This window comes from Hesperophylax consimilis, chromosome 2 (genome assembly GCF_061612785.1).
Source record: "Hesperophylax consimilis isolate HC1 chromosome 2, BYU_Hcon_1.0, whole genome shotgun sequence".
NCBI lineage: Eukaryota > Metazoa > Arthropoda > Insecta > Trichoptera > Limnephilidae > Hesperophylax > Hesperophylax consimilis.
Genome location: NC_142837.1, coordinates 25,352,516 through 25,374,443, shown reverse-complemented (window position 1 = coordinate 25,374,443; position 21,928 = coordinate 25,352,516). Strand labels below are relative to the sequence as shown.

The 21,928-nt window shown below is 34.7% G+C and overlaps 1 protein-coding gene across 1 annotated transcript in view; it reads right to left on the bottom strand.

The window, feature by feature from the left end:
• Window positions 1–1,228: 1,228 nt before the first annotated feature.
• fuss (SKI family transcriptional corepressor fussel) overlaps window positions 1,229–21,928 on the bottom strand; it is a 63,682-nt gene continuing 42,982 nt past the window's right edge. The window contains exons 4-8 of the mRNA XM_089643628.1: window positions 13,700–13,968; window positions 13,201–13,251; window positions 12,031–12,215; window positions 4,406–4,568; window positions 1,229–1,322 (exon numbers count right to left, since the gene is read on the bottom strand). Coding sequence (XP_089499754.1) covers window positions 1,229–1,322; window positions 4,406–4,568; window positions 12,031–12,215; window positions 13,201–13,251; window positions 13,700–13,968 — 762 coding nt within the window. The remainder of the gene's footprint in view (window positions 1,323–4,405; window positions 4,569–12,030; window positions 12,216–13,200; window positions 13,252–13,699; window positions 13,969–21,928) is intronic.

Genomic DNA, 21,928 nt, shown 5'->3' with positions numbered 1-21,928 from the left:
CCATCTCCACCCCATCCCCGCTCCAATATGCCACAATTAAAATGCTGTGGTACCGTTGGCCCCGGGCGGTTAGGAAACGCATAAATTTTATTGTAAATTGCAGTTATTTGTATGTGCACGATTTTCAGAAGTTTTTTTTTTAAATTCTGATTTATGTATCTGTAGTTTTATCTAGATTGATTACAGTATAGTATTTTGGTACACCTAAGTTGCTTTCTGTTTCCTCAGCTATATATATCTACTTACCATCACAAAACCGTTCTCTGCATATCGGATGTTCTTCTCTTTGCGAATCTGCTTTAGGGTAAAAAGGGCAAAACCTTACAGTGGGGTAACTCCGTACAGCGGGATAACTCCGTACAGCGAGATAACTCTGTATAGTAGGGTAACGCTGGCCGTAACAACAACAACAGCTCGCCAAGTGTTCGCGGATTAGGGACGATGGATGCCACCCCCTTATTCTATTTAGCTTTCTAACAAACTGCTGGAAACCATCACTAGGGGATTAGCGTAGATTGTACGTACAGACAGTTCAAGTGGGGAGAGTGGAATAATGTAATTATATTTTTTTATTTATTAGATTATTTCCAAATATTATAGAAAGATGTGTTCGATGATCTCATGAAAAATTTTCTGCAGCTCAGTAAAATAAGATTGGATTCGGGTAGTGATGTTTGATTTTTTTTTTATTCTTCATAACAATATAGCATTAGTCAATCATTTTATGATTCAAAAAAGCAAAGAATGTAAAAGGTAGGTAATGCAAAATTTTTCTATTACTTACTCCTATCATTAACGCGTCCCGTCTCACATATTTTATTGACTATAGTGTGCCATGTATTACTGTAATATCCCCCAAGTCCTTCATTAACTCTTCTTTATTTAGCGTGTTCTGAAGTATGTACCTACTTAGTAAAGTTCTGCAAATTAGAAGCGCTATTGCCTACTAATATTTCGTCGAAACGTGATCCATTGTTAGAACGCGATAAGTGATGCGCGTAAACCGGATTCCGGGTCAATTATTTGTAGGTAATAAAAATGAAAACTTATATTTCGTTTCATGTCTCATTTAAATACATCTTTGGGGATCTGGTAAAGAGACAATGAAACATAATGGTTACTGTGTCGTAACCGTTTGTTTTGAGTCAGTAGAATCGCGCAGTTGGGAGATTACTCTGGACCGATGATGATGACCACACCAGGATCGATGATGTTGACTAAACCAGGTTTAGGCGGCGATGACGGCGATGTAGTAGGTCCAGGCGGTGGTCAGTGAGTCGACACCGCGTGGGTGGAGGCTGGACTCGTGGATGTGTTCAGCACTGGTGAATATGTGGAGTCTTCCGGGTATTCCAGTGTGAACAAGGTAGCTGAAGGTGCTATGGACCTGATTGGCAGATGTAAGGGAGATACAGGCCGGCGACGATGCCGCGGGGCCGAGGCGCAGACTGGCTAAGGTGTCGCAGGGTCTAGGCGTATGAGGTTAGCGCTGGCCAGGAACGATAGCCGGGGCCAAGGCGCTGATGTGATCCCGAGGAGTCCATAATAAACTGTAGTCCGTGCAGAGCCGGGTGTATGTAAGTAAGGTCCTTGTTCGGCGCGGTGAAGAAACAGCGGGGTGCGACGCGGGGGAAACCGGCCATAGCGGCTGACTACTCAGTTGTCAAGCAGTCGCAGCGCTCGCTTGTTGGTCACTCGTAAAACTGCTAATTAATGACTGACTGAGTACATCTCGGCGCGCCTCATTATATAGCCGCCCGGGTGCACGAGAAAATATCAGGCCTTTGGGTAGGAACGCCGAACGGTCGCATTGCGTCTAGAGAGTTTCCACTACAATACGTTTTGCATTGGCGATCGTTCCAGAATATTCTCGTAGCATTGCTACACATCAATGACCTACCCATAACTTTTAAATAATAAAAACATTATATAATTTCCAATGGCAAACACATGTCCGTTTATTGTTATTCTACTTGAGCTAATAAATTTGTTTATCGTAGAATTATTTACAAATATATACACAATAATATTACATTAATTTTACATCAATACACGACTAAGTACAACTTATTTCTGTTTCTACTAAAATAATCTTCGATATAAAAAAAATTCCAAACATCTTTTATTGGGAATAAAACAACTCGTAATTTTGGCAAGTGATATAAAAAATTACAGTAGAACTGTTGTGTATTTTATGCTAAATATGTTAAGATATTAAGACAGGCGGCGACGCGAACCTTAGGTACAAGGGGAAATGCTAATATGAACAAATATTTTAATCTGATCCAGAAAGAGGTCGCACGTGACGTCACCGTTCAAGTATCTTTTGTATTTTAGATGTTAAGACGGACGGCGACGCGACCAGGTACAAGAAAGGGCAATGCTAATAGAACAAATATTTTAATCTGATCCAGAAAGAGGTCGTACGTGTCGTCACCGTTCAAGTATCTTTTGTATTTTAGATGTTAAGACGGACGGCGACGCGACCAGGTACAAGAAGGGGCAATGCTAATATGAACAAATATTTTAATCTGATCCAGAAAGAGGTCGTACCTGACGTCACCGTTCAAGTATATTTTGTATTTTAGATGTTAAGACGGACGGCGACGCGACCAGGTACAAGAAAGGGCAATGCTAATAGAACAAATATTTTAATCTGATCCAGAAAGAGGTCGTACGTGACGTCACCGTTCAAGTATCTTTTGTATTTTAGATGTTAAGACGGACGGCGACGCGACCAGGTACAAGAAGGGGCAATGCTAATAGAACAAATATTTTAATCTGATCCAGAAAGAGGTCGTACCTGACGTCACCGTTCAAGTATCTTTTGTATTTTAGATGTTAAGACGGACGGCGACGCGACCAGGTACAAGAAGGGGCAATGCTAATATGAACAAATATTTTAATCTGATCCAGAAAGAGGTCGTACAAGACGTCACCGTTCTAGTATCTTTCTTTTTCGTTTTCACACAAGACGTAGTATAAGAAGGAAGAGGACAATCGTCGATGACGTGCGTACGATTTCTTTATGGGACTACTTTATTCAGCAACCATTGGGGGATGGTTTGCTAATTGCCTAAAGACCTCGCATATTTATGTATGATTTTAGTTTCATAATGTTTTTTTTTAAAACATTTTGTAAATATTATACATATATTATAAACATTATTTCGATATTTTTCGCATTATTTTGATATGTAAGGTATATTTGACTAGTTTTAAATTTTATTTATGTTTTTCTAAATTACATTTTTCTTACTGATTCTTAAGAACTTAATTAATATACTTATATTTATTTAATAACATTAGTAACAGGTACCTGGTACCTACACACGAGTATCTATACATCGATATGCATATTGTTACCTAATAATAATTACAATTTAATTTCAATATGTTTTTAAAGTTTTTTCTTTTACTAAAGTTTTAAAGGACTAACATTAAAGTGCATGTAATGTGGATAAGGTATATAGGTTCATGAAAATGACTAGGCTTTAAATAAAATATTAGAAGTGTGCTAATTCCAAACTTTGAATAGTACAATATTGTAATTCGTTAATAGATATTATTTAAATAGTCACAATTATTTCGAATATTTGTACAATAAAATAAAATAAAATCAAATGGTAAAGATTAATGTAATCAACGTTCGAACGTTGTCAATTAATTAAACTAATAACAAATTTTACACACTTATTCAAATTTAGTTATTCGATTTTTTATATTAATTACATCGGTACAACATTTTTTTTTTCAAAATTAATTTAGTATATTCTGACTTGAGATATGAAATAGGTCTTATTATGAACTTAACGACATGAACTGTATAGGGAAGGAAGTACCTTTGTATTTTAAAAACAGAGGCCTGCAGTGATATTTTCAAAATAATAATTATTTTTGACAGTTTGGAAATTGAAATACCTACCTTAATCATTTTTTTGTTGACTAACAAAAAAATTTGAATTCGGTAAAATCATGATAGGTATTTTGAAAAAATGTCACCGTACCTACGCCATGTACAAACCTACATACTTTTGATTTAAAAAAAATAAATTGGTGTCATTTTACAGATAAAATGTTTTTTGACATTATACACATGGATTTTTTTTGTGATTAGGTTTGTCGGTTAAATTTAGGCTGTACCTACAAATACAAATAATTTATTGTGGACGGGTTGTTCCACAGAATTTGAACAATTCATAAAATTTTAAAGTTAACATATAAAAGTTCTGTTATTATCCATGCACTGTGAAACAACTAGCCCATGAGGAAATAATAAAGTAAAATATAATTGATGAATTGTTCAAATTCGGTCAAAAACCCAATTGTGATTTACATAAATATTCCTACATATCGTAACAAAACTTCAAAGATTATGCTTCATCTTCTAATCTAGTGTTTTCACGGCGTAGATATCTTATTATTATTCTCCCCGGTGTGGTGGGCTGCATGTGGGCGGCATGGGAGGGCTGCGGACGCTGGAGGGCGGCAGGCGGGGCAGGAGGGGCACTCCCCGCCCTTGGTCAGTACGCTTCTAGGGCTGCTGATACCCTGGAGGCGCTCCTTGTCTGGAATAAAGGATGATTTTTATTTATAAAATATTTATCATAAGCCAGATGATTTTTTAACAATAGTATATAGTGTGTAAGTATAACTCTGTTTTTTGTCGGGGCTTTAAGTATCTTAAGTTGAGCATTTACGGCAGAGTCAACGAGCAAAACGGCTCAAAATGAAAACTCAGATGGCTAGGCGTGGCTCGGCGTGGCTCGGCGTGGCTCGGCAAGATCCATAAGCTGAGCTAAAAACTAGACTTATGTGGCAAATCCCCTAGCTGTCGTGTGTGTGTGATCTCCGATCCAAAATCTAAGCGAACATGATTTTGTTCTAGATGTTAGAAAAACAAATGCCTATTTTAAACCTACATATATTATTTCTTACTAATTAATTTTAAATAAAGCTTTGTTGAATATTTCGCTTGCTTACTGAAATAACGACATAAATAAAACATAAAAAATATCCCTTTATGACTTATTTGGCCAAAACTAACCAGTTCCATTTGTACTTTTTACTGAACAACATACTTAATCTACCAAAAGTTTCCGCGAGACAGCAGTGATTGTTAATGTTGCTTCGCGGTATGTATTATCAGAATAATTAAAAAAGTTCAAACAACTTTTCTGAAAAATTGCTAATTTTAAATTGTTTCATTATTGTAGAAAACATGCGATTTCTGAAAAAAATAATAAATTTTATGTACGATTTTGGTTTACTCGATGGTGACGCAGATCGTACTGGCCTGACTCATCGTGTTTCGGCTAGTGACAATCAAATGTGAATTTGGACCGTGTACAAATAGATTCAGCCAAATTTCTCCTTCGTGCATTTCCAGCTTTAGATGGTTACACAAATAATAGATATTTGATTCAAGAAAATACCTGGGCAATTGACTAAGTACCTGACGCTGGAAAACGGATCATACATTCATACAATAAACCATAATTCTTTTTACCAACTCTTTTTTTAGGCAGGTGAAAGATTAGATGTCAAAATATTCACGACGATTTCACATTTGAAAAAATAATCCTCACCATACCATTAAAACGGCCATTATCTTTATTAATATAATAATATTATTAAAAAAAAATTATGAGACGAGAATGCCACCATTTTCATAAATCCCAACCAGGAATTATTAGATTCCTGATCAAATAAAATTATTCACGCAAAACACTTTTATTACCTCAACCAAACGTATGAACTTCTAAAATTTTGTCCAGTACAAGCTATACCTATAAACATAAATGTTAATTTTAATAACAATCATATCGAACCTTCCTAAACTTGTTCACTGCAGGGGAATACAACTATATGCAAATATAAACTAGAAAGAACATGTATCTAAAATTGTTGCAAAAATCGGTAGCTTTTCTTTTGTTCTAGGCACCCTTAAAAATATCTTAAACATCGAGTCAGTTATCGCCGCATACTATAGATACGTATACTCAATGATAAAATACGTAATAGTTTTTTGGGGAAACTCAGTAAACAAAGATGTTTTTATCATCCAAAAGAGGTGCCTACGAAAAATTACAAACTCTGATCACCGGGATTCATGTAGACCAATTTTTAAAAATCTCAAACTTCTGACAGTGACGGATTTATAAATAATGGAGTTATGCCTGTTAGTTCGATCATCTCCAGAAAAGTTCCCACAAAAAACTCAACACATAAACACGCTACAAGGTTCACAGAAAACTTATTAATCCCAAAAGCAAACAAAACTATATTTCAAAAAGGACCACACTACATGGCCATTAAAGTATATAACATACATTTGTTAACGTGTAATTGTTGGGATATGTAATATAATGTGTATCTGTTGGGTTAGCTGGAAGAAATAGGATGTAACCTATAAGCTATACCCTTTGTACTCTTTTTGTGCAATAAATATTTTTTTGAATTTTATGTTGATAAATTTTCGTCAAACAAATGGTTGAGTATTGGAGAGTTGAGCGCAGAAATAAAAGTATTTATGCTTGCCATTCGGGATAATCATTAATACTAAAAATTAAGGAAGCATATAATCAAAGATACAAATCAAATTGATGATTTATGTACAAAATATTTGGCTTTTGGAGTTGACGTGTGGTTCTTGTATTGTTTTGTATTTATTATGCTTATATAATGCACTTGCGTAATGTGAATTGATTAGATGATGAGGTGAATTGATGTTGAAAAGTGTGTGGAGGGGTTTAGTTTTTCCTGTGGAGAAGATTTAAGACGGAAAAGAAAAAATTGTGTAATGTATAGCAAGATTTAATTTTTATAATTACGTAGGAATCTATATTTTTTAATTTAAAAACCTATCTACCCCTGTAAAATATTCAACAATTAAATTAAAACAGGACTTCAGTTGTCATATAATTTATTTCCATATTCGTTGCAAACCAATATCTACTGGTTTTATTGTGACAACTCCCATCACAGTTCCACAACAAGACTAAGATCAAAACAAAGAATGATAGTACGAAAAATAAATAAATCGTTTGGACAACGTTTCCTTGGCTCGTAAGGTGTATAATGGGTTCAAGCAGCAATGTAGTAAGGTTAAAACAGACCCTCTTCAAAAGCAAATTACCGTATGGCTGATAGAAAGTGGCAGAACGAAATCGGAAAGCTTCCTGAATTAAATTATTGTGTGACTGAAGAAAGACCCTTAAGTAAAATCATTCCAAATTTATCCCTATCATCGTATATATATTTAGATTTTTTTGTATTACGATATATGTACACCATTGAATAATTGTTTTTATATATTCTTATTCATGTTACCACCATAATAGGTCATTTGTCTAGTTTGGGTCATTATTAATAATAAATAAATAAATAGGTACTGCTGTATACTGAAAACTGAATTTGTGTAGTGATTATAAGGATAAGAAAATAAAAACATGTCTTAGTAGAATTTATATCGAAAAGCAGAACAACCAATCTAATTAAATTGTTACGACTTACTTCATTCATTTATTGTACATACTATTCTCAATCTACAATTTTTCCATCTTCCAAGGGGGAGTATTTTGTTTTTGTGTAGATATGCTCATTCAGATGTTATTTGTGTTAAAAATAAACGTGTAAAAGCCCAGCTGGGCGTGAAATTCCAAATAAACAAACAATTAAGTTTCTGTTTCAGCCCAAATTTCGCTCTAGAGCACATAAAGTAACAACACGTGAAATTTATTTCACGGGAAAAGGGGCTTAGCGTTTCACAACCAAAAGCCTTAAATTCCGCAAACAAAAGCGCTCGAAACATTCTAATCCCTTTTATCTTCGAAATAGTTAAATATCACGTCATGTAATCGACGCCGCCATGTTTGTTTACGGCACATAGACAAAAGGCGTTCCAGCGCAAATGGGAGAGTTCCAAATCAAAGCGGCTTTGGTGGCGGGCTTTTGGCATAATTACGTGCGGATCGACGCGGCGTATGAATGGCAAATGGCTCTTTGCAGCCGGCACAAAGGCGGGCCGATACTCACCCGAACTCTGTGGTCATTAGTCTCTCGCCGCACTTGTATCGGCGTTAATTTTCGAACTGTAATTATCACCGGCGCAGATACTATTTCCCGCCACCCACATTTGAAAATCGAACAAACCTCAAGAAGTGCAGATTAACCGTACAGTCGAGATTTCTCATTAAAAAGTAATTTTGGTTATCCAAGAATTATTCGTCTTTCCATTTAGAACGAGAACCTCCTGTGGATGTTGAACTGAAGGAGGATAGAAATCTTCGAATCATGAAATTATTGGGATAATTTTTTTACCCGGATCTTATTTACCTCAATACCCCTTTGGCATTGAATTAGGTGCATTTTGTATATATAAGATAGTTTACCATAGTCACGCTAAAAGGATAGGATCGAGATTTGGCTTTCCGAATTCTTTCCACTTCGGAACATTCCTTATCTCACCAGGGAGTAGGAGGCATATGGGCTATATAGATAGAGCTAACATTGGCGTTCGAAGTATGGGCCACAAACATCGGTTAATTGACTGCTGTGAGATACCACGGGATTTAGTCGGCTACAAGCGATCGCTGGGCACATGTCTCCGGTGATAAATTCAAAATTCCGACATGTACGACGCTGAGATATTGTACCAGTCGTACTGGTAAAGATAGGGAAAGAAACGGTATAACCTCTCATTGGTAAATAGGGTTTTACCATAATCAGTGGTCGTTAATTGACTTCTTGATGTTAAATAACTCAAGAAGCACATGAAGTTGTCGTTCCTGACCGGTGAGTCCTTGAGTTCGTTCGCAGCCGGAAGGATTCGGAAACAATATTTTACACTGATCTTACAAGGAAAATAGACTCTATTGATATAAGTCAGTGGTTGGAGGAAGTTTTTTCGTATATTAAGATTTAGGGGGGATTTCATTTATTTACTGCAATTGTGAGCATTGTTATGAAGGCTTTATAGTCATCTACGTCATACATTATTAAGGTTAATGTTCAATGAACTCCTCGTAAATGTGGAAGCTAAAAGTCTTGCAGCTTTTCGTGTGCTATGTCTCAATGTTGTGAAGTCCAAATATTAGTAAGTAGGAAAATGAAATATTGTCATATTGGTTTCAGAATAGGTTTGTACTAGATACAAAATTTAATTTTATAGCTAAATAAAATATACAAAAAATACGTTTTCTATAACGGCCAGAGGACAGCCAGCTGATGAGTGTCAAGGGAAAAACTTAACTCAATCATGCCACTGCTCCATTATAACACACTCTAGAAGCAGAAAATATCTTGGCATTGAAATCTATGAAAATCTTCGAGGGGTGTCCGACATAAACCGCATTACAAAGAAACTCACAAAGCTCACGTGCCTACCACTTTAGAAACATGCGTAATATATTAAGTAAAAATGATCTATATAACATATGCTATGCTTTTTGCCAATCGTAATAGAATATGGGATTATTGGATGGGGATCTGCATCAAACACCCATATGAAGCAGCTCGTTAAAACACAAAAGCAATAATAAAAATATTCCTGAAAGTACCGATAAGAACTCCATCAAAAGAAATTTTTTTAAACTTAAATTTTTTCAGTATTATAAATCTGCCAATCTACCCAAATTTAAAGGAAAAAAATGAGTACCCTACTGACCAAGACACCTACACTACAAGGACGGAAACATCAAACCTAATCAGACCGGTCGGTGGCCGAGTTGACATCGCGCTTGGGTCCCACTCTGGCGTAGTGTGTTCAATTCCTCCATCACAACACAAGCAACATTTTCAGCTTACTGTGGTGGTAGTAGGAGATTTTCAAATATTGTCAGGTTAATCGTAACCTGAGAATGTTTGACTTTCTTTTTTAAAAAAAGAAAAATGGACTTCCCAAAAGTAAATACATCTTTTTGCCAGAAAAACCATAATTACATGCTACAAAATTATATAATGCTCTTCGAAATCAAAATATGGCTAACGAAACATGAATATGAGGAAATCATTAAAATGATGAAGTGGAAAGTGATGAAATCATGATGTAACACACATTTATCAAAAAAAAATGTTTTTGTCTATTTTTAAATTTGTTCATTTTTATTATACTTTTATCCTGACGAAGAAACCATCGGTTTTGAAATAAGTCTATCTTTTTGATGAAATAGTTGTGCTTACAAAGTGATTTCTATTTGTACAAATTAATAGAGGTGCTTACAAAGTTATTTATATTTGTTTAAATTAAAATGACGTCACAAAGTGATCTTGCAATTGTTGAAGAAGTAAGTTAATTCTAATTAAAATAATTAATTAATAATTTAACCCTTAAATGCATGATTTATTAATTTTTCTGGAAAAAAAAATATTTTGTAGATATTTACATGCATATGCAAGGAAATATAAAGAATTTATTTTATTTGTAATTTTTTAATGATATTTGATTAAAAAAAATTGTTGCAAATTTACAACACCATGTATTTAATAAAAAATAATATGAACAATTTACGTATGAAAAAAAAAATAAAAAACCTAATAAAAATTTTCAAAACTAATAAGTGTACCGGAAAAATACGAGTTATTACATATAAGTATTGTATTATTGTATCTACTTACCTAAGAAAATCAAAATAATAACACCAAATCAAACTGTAATTCTAACCTCCAACCAATTTTCGAGAATCTTCACTTTGTTGAAGAAAAAGTGACATTTGACATTCGCGAAAGAAAAAAAAGGTGATGCCACTCGATAAAATATATTACCGTGAACTTGATAATTCTAAAACGGCATGCATTAAGTATACACCAAAGAGTTAAAGGTGGTTTGAACGGTATGTTGCAGTTTTACAACAGTATGCATTTAAGGGTTAAGCTATGTAGAAATATGAGACTTGATTGAAAAGATGTTCGATAAGTAATCGGAAAATGATCGTTGGGGGAAGAGGGTCAAAGATTGCAATTTTAAATAATTCGTATATATGAAACTCTTTTGTCGTATTTGTTTACAGGTTTATACTTAAAGGTACTAATTTTTTAGAGAACTAGAGTCGTTGATGGCAGAAATTTTATTAAAATTAATTCGACATAAAATTTTATATTTGTCTTAACATTTCTATTTCTAGTTTTATGAAATAAAAATAATTATTTATAACATAATATTATATGCATGTTGTACGGAAACAAGTCACATGGGCGGGAAACTGGTGAATCTACGTCACATGGAGATCACAAAAAAATCTATTCGAGCATATTTTAACTATCTTTCCAAAAACCATGGGCTTAAACTTAATGTGTAATTTCTATCACCTAAGAAATTCTAAAAATATAGTACTTTAGGTTTCATATGTCTTATACTGATTTATAAACGTGGAAATTCTAACTATACAATTGTAAATGTTCTCAAAAATGCCCTGGAAAGAATCTCAGACTTGAGATGTCCCGAAATCTGTTCATCATCTGTTCTGAATGCAATTATTAATGTTATTCAAATTGACCTTGGTAATAAATTACATCTTTGCGATTCTTTCAAGAATAAAGAAACCATCCTGTCACTTCGAATGCAATCAACAGTGTTCTCAAAATTTGTTTTGACAGCATCGCTATTCCATTGTAAGAATATTATGTACTAAATACACAATTTGGCTGTCCTGATACGGGAATCCTTCCCAGTTGGGCAGAAAAATGTTCATTTTGTTTTGTATTGTTGTAATTAATATATATATATATAAAAAAAATAAAAAATAAAAAACAACAACTGCTTGAGCCGAATCTGTGCTTCGATATATTTCAAAAGAAAATAAACAACAAACAGCTGATAGCTGATAGTAACCCTGCAGCACCAAATGGGTTTTTTTTTCAAGATAGATCTAAAAAAATCAACTTCGGACTCGATTTATTAGAAATTGAAAGCCCCAATCAAAAATCAACGTCAAATTCACCAGTATTCCGGTTGTTCCACTAATTTCCTGATACCATGTAATATATTTTCGCTAATCAAAATCAATAGCGTTCTAAATTAAATGAATATACCTCTGTTATCAATGAAGCAGACAGACCTGGTCGGAATGAGGTCAGGTCTGTACAACTCCTGTCCACGGTCCTGCCTCTCCAGGGACAGACGGGCCACGCTCCAGAGGGAGTCTCTGGAAGAGAAGTCCAACCTTTCCTGGGGACTGGGCGGCTCTCGTTGATAGGCGCGAGACTCCAGACGGTCGCTGTAAGAGAAAAAAATAGAGATTTTGACAAAACGTAATAGAAAGATTGAGAAAAAGAGCATTCGGCATCCCACATGTAGCCCACAACAATTCTTCAACCATACGAAGAAAAAAAGGAAGATGCATGAAGTTATGTAGAATTCTGTGAAAATAATGGGAGACGTATGGGAGAAATGACTCTGACAATCGGAGTAATGATCTCTGACAATTAAATTTAAAAAGCCGCAAAGAGAAACAACACACAACAAATAAATTATAAAAACTAAACTTGCATGCGCGGTCCCTAAAGGCTCTGGTAAACTAGCAAGTTTTTACGGTAAGTTAGCTCGGCTATCAATAGGTATTACGACAATATTTCCGGACCAAATCTATTTCCTTCTAGCTATGTTACATAATTCTACTACTTTCATAGTACCTTAAGTACCTATCTTGTACTCTTATTATTATTTATCGAACAACTACTACTTGAATGTACAACAACTCTCAACGATAACTAGTATTGTACCTGCTTATATTGTCCGTACTCGGTCTATTATGTAATGTAAAATACACACATACTTGTACTCCTGATCAGCTTTCCTTAAACATTGTATACATGTAAAAGCCTCATGGCGTTAATAAATAAATAATATATATGCGTCTCTATTCACCACCTACCCGCTACCAAAACATCATAATTTCGAACGCGATAAATGCTAATACAAAATTAAATAGTTTGCGAATTTGCTTTGAGTCTGGTGTACTTATTGTAGGATATCGTTTTTTTGGTATTGAGCATTTGTCTTATACAGTACTGCAATCCTGACGGGACACGGACATATTGACGGCCAACACCTTGCTTAAATAATTATAAGATTTACATACCAATGCATATATGGCAGTACACATAGTCACATAAAGCAGATGAAGTAGTTTTTACATAAGATGTAATAATTATGTAGCAATACGATCCCCTAAGTAATGTCTCAAGTAGCTCCTGTCATACATGACCACATCCATGGTCATGTCCAGCGGAGACGTGTTCTCCTGGTCCAGTCTGGCAATGAGATGGTTTTTACATAAGACGTAATAATTAAACACCAAAGCGATCTCTAAAGTCATGCGTTGAGTAACCTCTATCATGAACGACAGTTCATATAGTCACAGTTCTTCTCATGTTCTTCCTGTCTAGTCTGGCAATGAGATGGTTTTTACATAAGACGTAATAATTAAATACCAAAGCGATCTCTAAAGTCATTCCTTGAGTAACCTCTATCATGAACGACAGTTCACATAGACACAGTTCTCCTCATGTTCTTCCTGTCTAGTCTGGCAATGAGATGGTTTTTACATAAGACGTAATAATTAAACACCAAAGCAATCTCTAAAGTCATGCCTTGAGTAACCTCTATCATGAACCACAGTTCACATAGTCACAGTTCTTCTCATGTTCTTCCCGTCTAGTCTGGCAATGAGATGGTTTTTACATAAGATGTAATAATTACATGGCAATCCGATCCCTGAAGTCATGTCTCGAGTATCCCCTGTCATACATGGCTGCATCCATAGTCACATCCAGTGGAGACGTGTTCTCCTGGTCCAGGCAAAGGGCGGCCTCAGCGGCCAGCGGGCTGTTGGCGGTGGGGAGCAGCCCAGCGGGGGGCGGGGTGGTGTCGGCCTCTGTCTTCAGCACTGGGGAGGGAGACGAGTGCACCGCGGTGATGGAATGAGAGCTGACGGGGGTGCAGGAGCTATCGCCATGACGACTGCGATCCTGGAAATAGAAGACAAACATTGGAAATTGGTTTGGATTGACAACCCATCGCCTCATCTCAAGACGAAAACTTTCATAAAACAAGTTAATTACCCGAAGAACTCTCACGGAAACCAAGAAAATTATATAAAGAGTTATTTGGCTTTAATACTCTGTGAACATTCTTCAATTACTCAACCCATGAACGAGTCCTATTCCCAAATAGATAATTGACAAAGTTGTACTAATTTTTGAATGGAAGTGAATTTTGACCAAAGCGCAAGACACCATTAAATAATAAAATGCAACAAATAAAAATAAGTTTAATTATCTGCCCACGTAAAATATGAATAGGGTATTCCAATTTTTTGAATATACTCGTGCATTTATTCTTTGTCGTTTTTTGTGAATCTTCATGTAATAAGTAATACACTTCGTAAAAAAGTTATATTTGAATAATGCTGTGTAATTTGTGTATACAGTGAATATCGAAGGATCATTTGATAATTAAAAGTGTGTGAACAAAGCACCACACCAAGGAGAACTATGTCGAATTAGGAAAGTGAGGAGGACTCACTGCGCATCTGTAGAACAATTCTCTTCTCTATACTGGTTGATTTCTTAGCCTTTATTGCGGATTGCGGGGCGGACCTTTGGAACACCAGACCCTTTTCGTTGGTGCTAAATGCGTGAAATCTAAAACGAACCCTTATGTGTTTCAAGCGCAATCGACTCTGTTCATTTTTTATATATTTTCTCTTGGCATAAAGATTTAAATGGCATATCAAAAAATTCCAGCCAGGGCGAAATTCCAATGACACCAGCGGAAGATCGGTTTGTTGGCGAGAAAAAATTCTTGTCACTGGTGCACGAACGGTTTTCCATTTAAAGCGTATTGGAGGCACAGCACACACAAAATGATTTAAGTGTTTTTAGATAATCCTGGTGATCAGATCGGTTCAGCAGTAGTTTTAATTTAACTGTCAGCGAGAGGAGTAAAGGAAATAAGGTAGGTTTTGGATTACGGGAAGGCAAGAAGAAAAGCGGTTTGTATGTGTAAATGAGAGTGGTGTATTGTGTAAATGGCGTAAACATTTCACCATTTGATGAAAGCTCTACGTTTTCTAAAGCAAAATTTTTATCTCTTTTGAAAACCATACCTCTCATTTAAAATCACGTTATAGAAATGTTTAGGGAAATGGGAGCTAAAGTTTCCCAAAAACTTAATATATGCCTATTATCTTAATTGGTACATAGAAACTAGGTTAATGTATCGCCGATACTTTAGCAAATTGATATGAACATTTATTATTGTCCGGTTGAGTGTCCACCCAGATAGTCCACCCTAACCTATCCCATAAACATCACAAAAGCAATAGTGTAATGTTTGTGAAATAATTACAGCCTGCTGTCTAACGGCTGTAATATCTGATTGGAAAAAATATTATCGTTATGAATAAATAAGGGGTATGGATTATTTTCAACCCGGAATTGTGAATAATTAAAAGTCATCAAAGTGACGGCTTTGTCTCAGGGGTGTATCAGAATTCTTATGAGACTCACCATTTATGAAAAAGATTAGAACTATTACCATTATATATGTATCTTCCTAAGTTCAAAAAATTTTTGCACAATGTTCATACCAGTGGCGTGTGGTCCATAGAATCATATTATACCTACATGCTCTCCAATATTATTTATCTAATTTTTGGACATATAATTAGAATTTCAACATTTGATTCATTATCATTGGATTTTGACACTAGCGCCATTCTCCTTCATGAGTGGCAACACTTTTTCTGGAATTTTTAAAATTAAGTTGTTTATTTTTTGTTGTTTTAACGCTCCTCTTTTTTTAAAGTTCTGAACATTCTAAACAATTTTATACAAACGATAAATTTAAAATTTGTTTTTCTAAAATACTGGACAAACTTCATTTTAGAAATTTATTGTACAATATAATATTTATTTACTGCTTCATATGAAATGCTTAATGACAAATAACACTCATTGTATCATTATAGATTGTGATTTATTTGAACAACACCTTTTTCAGAAATCTAAAACTTAGAAATCGTTGTAGCTACGACCTACTATCTAATTGTAGAAATTTAATATAGAACACCCGATAGACAATAATACAAAAATATACCTGTACGCATTAATACTAGTAGTTCTGTGAACAGTAGTTCCAAAGCTTCCGAAAAACTATGGATCTAATTTTCTCTGGCAATAAATCAAAAGCAAAAATTTCTCAGAATTCAGAATGTTTTTACGTACTTAAAAACATACCTCCTCTTTTATAAACCATATGTTTGTTGTGACTTTAAAAAAAAATTCAAATATGGAATTATACAATTGGTCCAATGAAACGACACTATCCTAAAGTCAATTATTTTTTCAAACTTTCTTTAGGCAAGTAGATACCATAAAAACTCAGTCTAAGTAAGATACATATACCAAGTTAGGCAAGTTATTTGGAATTTTCCGGAATTCTCAATTTTTCGTAATTCTCAAGTCAATGCTTGCTTTCAGTGGATGTGGAAGTGAATGCAGCAGATTTTCGAAAACGCAAACCAGCCAACTATCTAGTCAAAGTTAGCCACTTAGTCAAATTTAGCCATATGTTGAAATCAGGCCTCAGCATGGGTAAAACACACAGTGAGGCCCACAGTATAAATAACTTTTTAATATATGTAAAGTGATTGTATCTAATAAATATTTTGAAAATGGCAACGGATCGTACAAACAAATTAACGGACCGATGACCAAACGATCAAGTTAAAACTTGACTTCGATAGGCCAGTCAATAATTTTATTTGGTGTTAATAGTATTAATACGGTTAAAATTATTTTAATAAAATAGCTTGGTTTGGCCCTGGAGCGATGCATTAGCGATCGAGTGTAATGAATGGAGGGAAATCACTACATCGCTACTGGCCGTAATGCAATTGCTGGAACAAAGGCTATTGCGTCATGTTCATTTTTGCCTGCGGCCTTTATCGGCCATACAGATCGCCTGATTGCTTTGATTAGGTATGTTCATTTGATTGAAGAATAATTATTTATAATTCCAGTTTAAATTGTCATGTCTGTTTGAGATTTCTTCACGTCCTTGCGTGCTTTTGTAACTAGGGAAATAGGATTTTTGAATGACTTATTTAATTCTGATTTTATACATATTTTGACTAACTATCACGCCATTTCTCACAGGATATGCAGAGTGGGTGTGGATCACCACTGAACTCTGTCTTGGCACACACAATTTGCTTCATTCCTATCATATATTCTATTCATATATATCCAGGCATACTTCGTCTCGTTATATTAAACATTGTGTCTGAAAACTCGTAGTACCAGCAGGAAATTGTTGAATCTACATCACATAGGGAAGATAAAACATTTCGATTTCCTTTTAAACGTTTCCCTTTTTTTCGTCAACTAAAAGTGAAATACATTTAACAAAAAAATTACTTATTATAACTTCGGATACGATATATATTATGTACTTGAAAACGAAAAGTTAATTTAAAAAGCTCATATCCAATTGCGATGTAGGTTCCCCAGTTTCCCGCTTGTACAATGAGGACACCATGTATAAGTACTGATATTACCCAACTCAACTGAAGTACATGTCACTAGGACATTAAAATTTCTTCTTTCATTCACTTTGAACTCACTATTTATTATCCTGAGATATTTCCCTCTCGATCCGCTTTACATTTCCAACCCACCTAAACGCCCCTCTCTTAATTTTGTAAATTATGCTTGCAACAGCCTTGCATTATTTTTGTGCACATCATCTGTAATACGGGCAAACCTGATACTGTACCTGATACTGTAAATACCTACTAATAATAATTGGACAATTATAATTTTTTTAAATTGATGATTTGCCGTTTATGTGAAAATCACCCCAAGGTCGCTATGCATATCTAGTAAAAGCGAAGTAAGTTTTTAAGACTGTTAGGTTAAGTAAAGTTGCTCTTATTGGTAAAATTTTCTCCATTCTGCAATCTCTATTTTATCATACCATAATCTGCACTGTTTTTGATATTATTTATCTACAATATCATCATACCAATCGTTAGTTTCTTGTTTAAACTCGGTCAGGCTTAGTAAGCCCAATACATAATATTTGTCACCAGATATAGGTAGACCTTGGTATCTATCGCTATCAATCGACAAAGTTTTATAGATATTGTCGGTAATTTGTCATTCATCTTTCATGATTTCAATCATTTCCGAGCTTGATTTCAGATCGCAAATAAACAACGGTTCCCAACGACTAATTAAATTAATTATTTATTCGACGCAAACTGTTGTTTAAACGTTATCGACATTATCTATAAATCTTTTATCGATCGATCATGCTATATATCCTTGTATTGTATTAGGTAAGATTACCCATATTATTCCATGCTGTACCGCACTGTGGTCACCATGACCAATTCTGTTTCATGATAAATCAACACATCGACAATTCGACACACCTTTAAAAAGTGATATAAAGTCATTAGAAACGATGAAAAAAAAAAGAATTAAACCTAACCTAACCTAACCTAACCTACTTAACCCAGTTTATAAGGTTTTTGTTTCATCACTTTCCATGACTTTAAATAACTTTTTAAAGATGTGATGAATTATGATTTTGATGATTTATTCGATCACCGACCAATTCAGCTATACTTTATCAACTGCTTTTGGTACTTATTTTGTTTTATGACTTGTATTTATTTATTAATTTTTACTGCCTATTTTCATGGTGATTTGTCTATAAAACCACTCAAATAAATGTTAAATTAGAAAAAATCTGTATTTTTATGTGAAACCGAATAGGAGTTCCAAACTTCTCACAACCGTCTGAAGCCAGTGAGACTATGGCATCCTTAGTTTTGGGTGTTTTGAGAGACTGAAGATAATGTCGTGGGGAAGGAGATTTATAAAAAATATAAATGCTTGAAAGTGGTTCTAATTTTCTCCAGCCTAATACTCAGACATGGTTTCTATATATAAAGAAAAATAAACACCAAGGGCAAACGCGGGTAATTGTTTCGCATAATTAGCAAGAAATTTTCTATGACCGCAGATGCCGACAGAGCTGAAACTTCGTTACCTGGAGAAGGGCACAATCATGAACTACTATCAGCCCTAGTAGGGCCCGGGGTACGAACCTAAAAGGTTTTGTACCGTGTGCTCCGTGCTCTGGACGGCGCTACTCGAAAGCAATTTGAAGCCGCGGGGTGAGGGGGAAGATGTATGAAAAGTGCCTACTGATTTTTTAAAATTAAATTCTTTATTTTTAATTTTTGTTATAATTTAGGGAGTAAAACCTCAAATTGTAATATTTAATTATTAAAGACAATATTGAAAATTTGTAAACGAAAATTTGAAACAGAAAAATTAGAAAAAAATACGGTCGGATAGCCTGGTCCAGGGTTCGAGTCTTAGATGTGATCATATCTTTTTCTGATTTTTTTGTTTCAGATTTTCGTTTAGGAATTGCTAATATTGTCTTCAATAATTAAATATTTCATTCCCTGTCTCATTATACATAAGCCCTTAAAATTCTTTAAAAATACAAAAATATGTTTAAAATAGTACATTGTATACTCCTTTGCATATAAATCATTTCAAAAGTTTGTCGTACAAGATGGTTGCCAGGCAATTTCCAATCACCCTAGATTTGGCTTGATGATTCATAGAAACTTTTTTTAGGACGGCTTTTTAGGTTCGTGGTCCGGGGTGACGATATCGAAAAGGTATTATTGGAAATTATGTAAGCAGGCATTCTATTTCGGTAAAAACATGTCTTTTGTAAAACATGGAAATGTATAATTAAATGCAGTTGGTTTTGCTTTTGGTGCGTCAGGCCGTCCCGATAAAACGAAGTATTTTTTAGGTTATCTTAAGTAGATACGTGCACTCACTAAGTGGTCTTTGCGAATCTTATTTTATTTTAACTAATAAATAAAAATAATAATAACTTTTCGTTAAAATGAAGCCCTTCTGCCCCAGTTACGGTAGATACATATAATCGTTCCTATTCATGTAACCCCGATACCATTGTCATTATTAAAAGTCAACATATTGTTATGATTCGTTTGCGTTCACATTTCGCCCATATTGTCCGTGGACTGCCTCCACCCGCTTTATCTGATGTTCAATAATTCAGGTCCTCCGCCGTGGTACCTAAACAAGTGTCCTTATCTTGATGCTGATCGCACTACACTCAAGTATTACCGTATCCATTGCCGCATGCACGGTAAATAATGGTGTTTTTGTGGTATTACGTGGAATATTTAACTAACGTAGTACGGCAATCACGGGAACTCTGTAATGTCGATCACTGAGCGATTGCGGGACATTTTTTATTTAATGATTTCATGGAGAATGCATAATTACTTTCGAAAGTCGATAAGCTCAATTTAATAATATATGGAGCTGTCGTCATGGCTTTAAATCTGGTTCCGATAGTTGAACTCTTATCATTCAAAGTAGTTCAGTTAACAGAGAGGATAACTCCTTTGTACGACCTAATCAGATAGTTCAGTTAGCAGAGAGATTACTATTTGTACTACCTAATCAGATAGTTCAGTTAACAGAGAGATTACTTTTGTACTACCTAATCAGATAGTTCAGTTAACAGAGAGATAACTGAGGTAAGTTTTTAGATTTTCACGGCTAAAAGCATTTTTGTTGTTTGTTTTTGGGGTGTTGCGGATCTTCGCACATCTTCGGATCTACCGGATCTGCCCTGATGATGGACACTGCAACGCTGTCCGAAACGTTGGCAAAAACAAAAACAAAAAAAGAGAGATTACTATTTGTACCTATACAGTACATTTCATGCTTTGCATTTTTAACGGTAAATGCGGGTATTAATTTGAGTACATATTCAAACGAAAATAAGGTAATACAACATAAGATAATCTTAACCTAATTCTAGCAAAGTAGATCTCAATCTTAAATAAAATATATTTTTTTGCATACCTTAATATTTTGAAGTGAAACTTCTTTAGGCGCGTAATGGATTTTCGTGGACGGAGTAAAACCGAGTCAGGATCGACACGAAAATGCGGGTACCCCCACCACCGCTCACCGTTCACCGTTCACTGTTTTCAGTAAAAGCAACAAATCATTAGCATGCGCATAAAAGTTTTTATGTGTTTTATTTAAGTACTTTTTTACTCGGTAGTATAATTTTGTTTGGCGCATGCCTTAGCTGTGGTACAGACGTGGACAGGGCTTTCCTGTACCGTCCGTCCGCCGTTCAGTCTGGTTTAGTCGTCCGTCGAGAGCGCTCGCGTCGCGCGCTTTGCCGTTCCATTCGTATTCCAGTGAGTAGTGACGAGATATTTAATTGTAATATTGTTATTTATGTAATATTGTATACTTGTGAATAAATTGAAAATTTTTGGAACTATACATTAATCGAACGTCATTCATCTATAAGAAAATATTAGAAAAAGCAAATCCATGCTTCGTCGTTGAATTATTTAACCTCTAATTTTCAAACTAACCTAAGAGAGAAAATAGAGATGATGAAATGAAAATAGAGAGAGAGGAATACTAGAAGTTTCACTTCTGTCTTGCGTAGGCTTGACACACCCACTTTTTTTATATCATTATGAGGTTGGTATTTTTACATAAAGCAAAAATTTGATTAAAAAAAAATAATGTGCTTTTTTTCTTTACTATCGATAATTTCCGACAGTTAACTCGAAAATCAGGACGTTGGTAATAAAATCAAAAGCAATTTGATTTTCACTATAAGAAACTATTTAGAAGTAATTTAAATAGATCGTTCGTAAGTGGCCTCATCACAGTTTTATAATGCCTTCAGAAGGCGAAACAACTGTCAAGCGTGATAATAATTACACACTGCAGAACTTGTTTATAAATTAACTGTTTTTTTTTTCATAAATTATATAATAATATTATCGGACATGTGAAAGAAAAAAATTAAAATGGATATCTA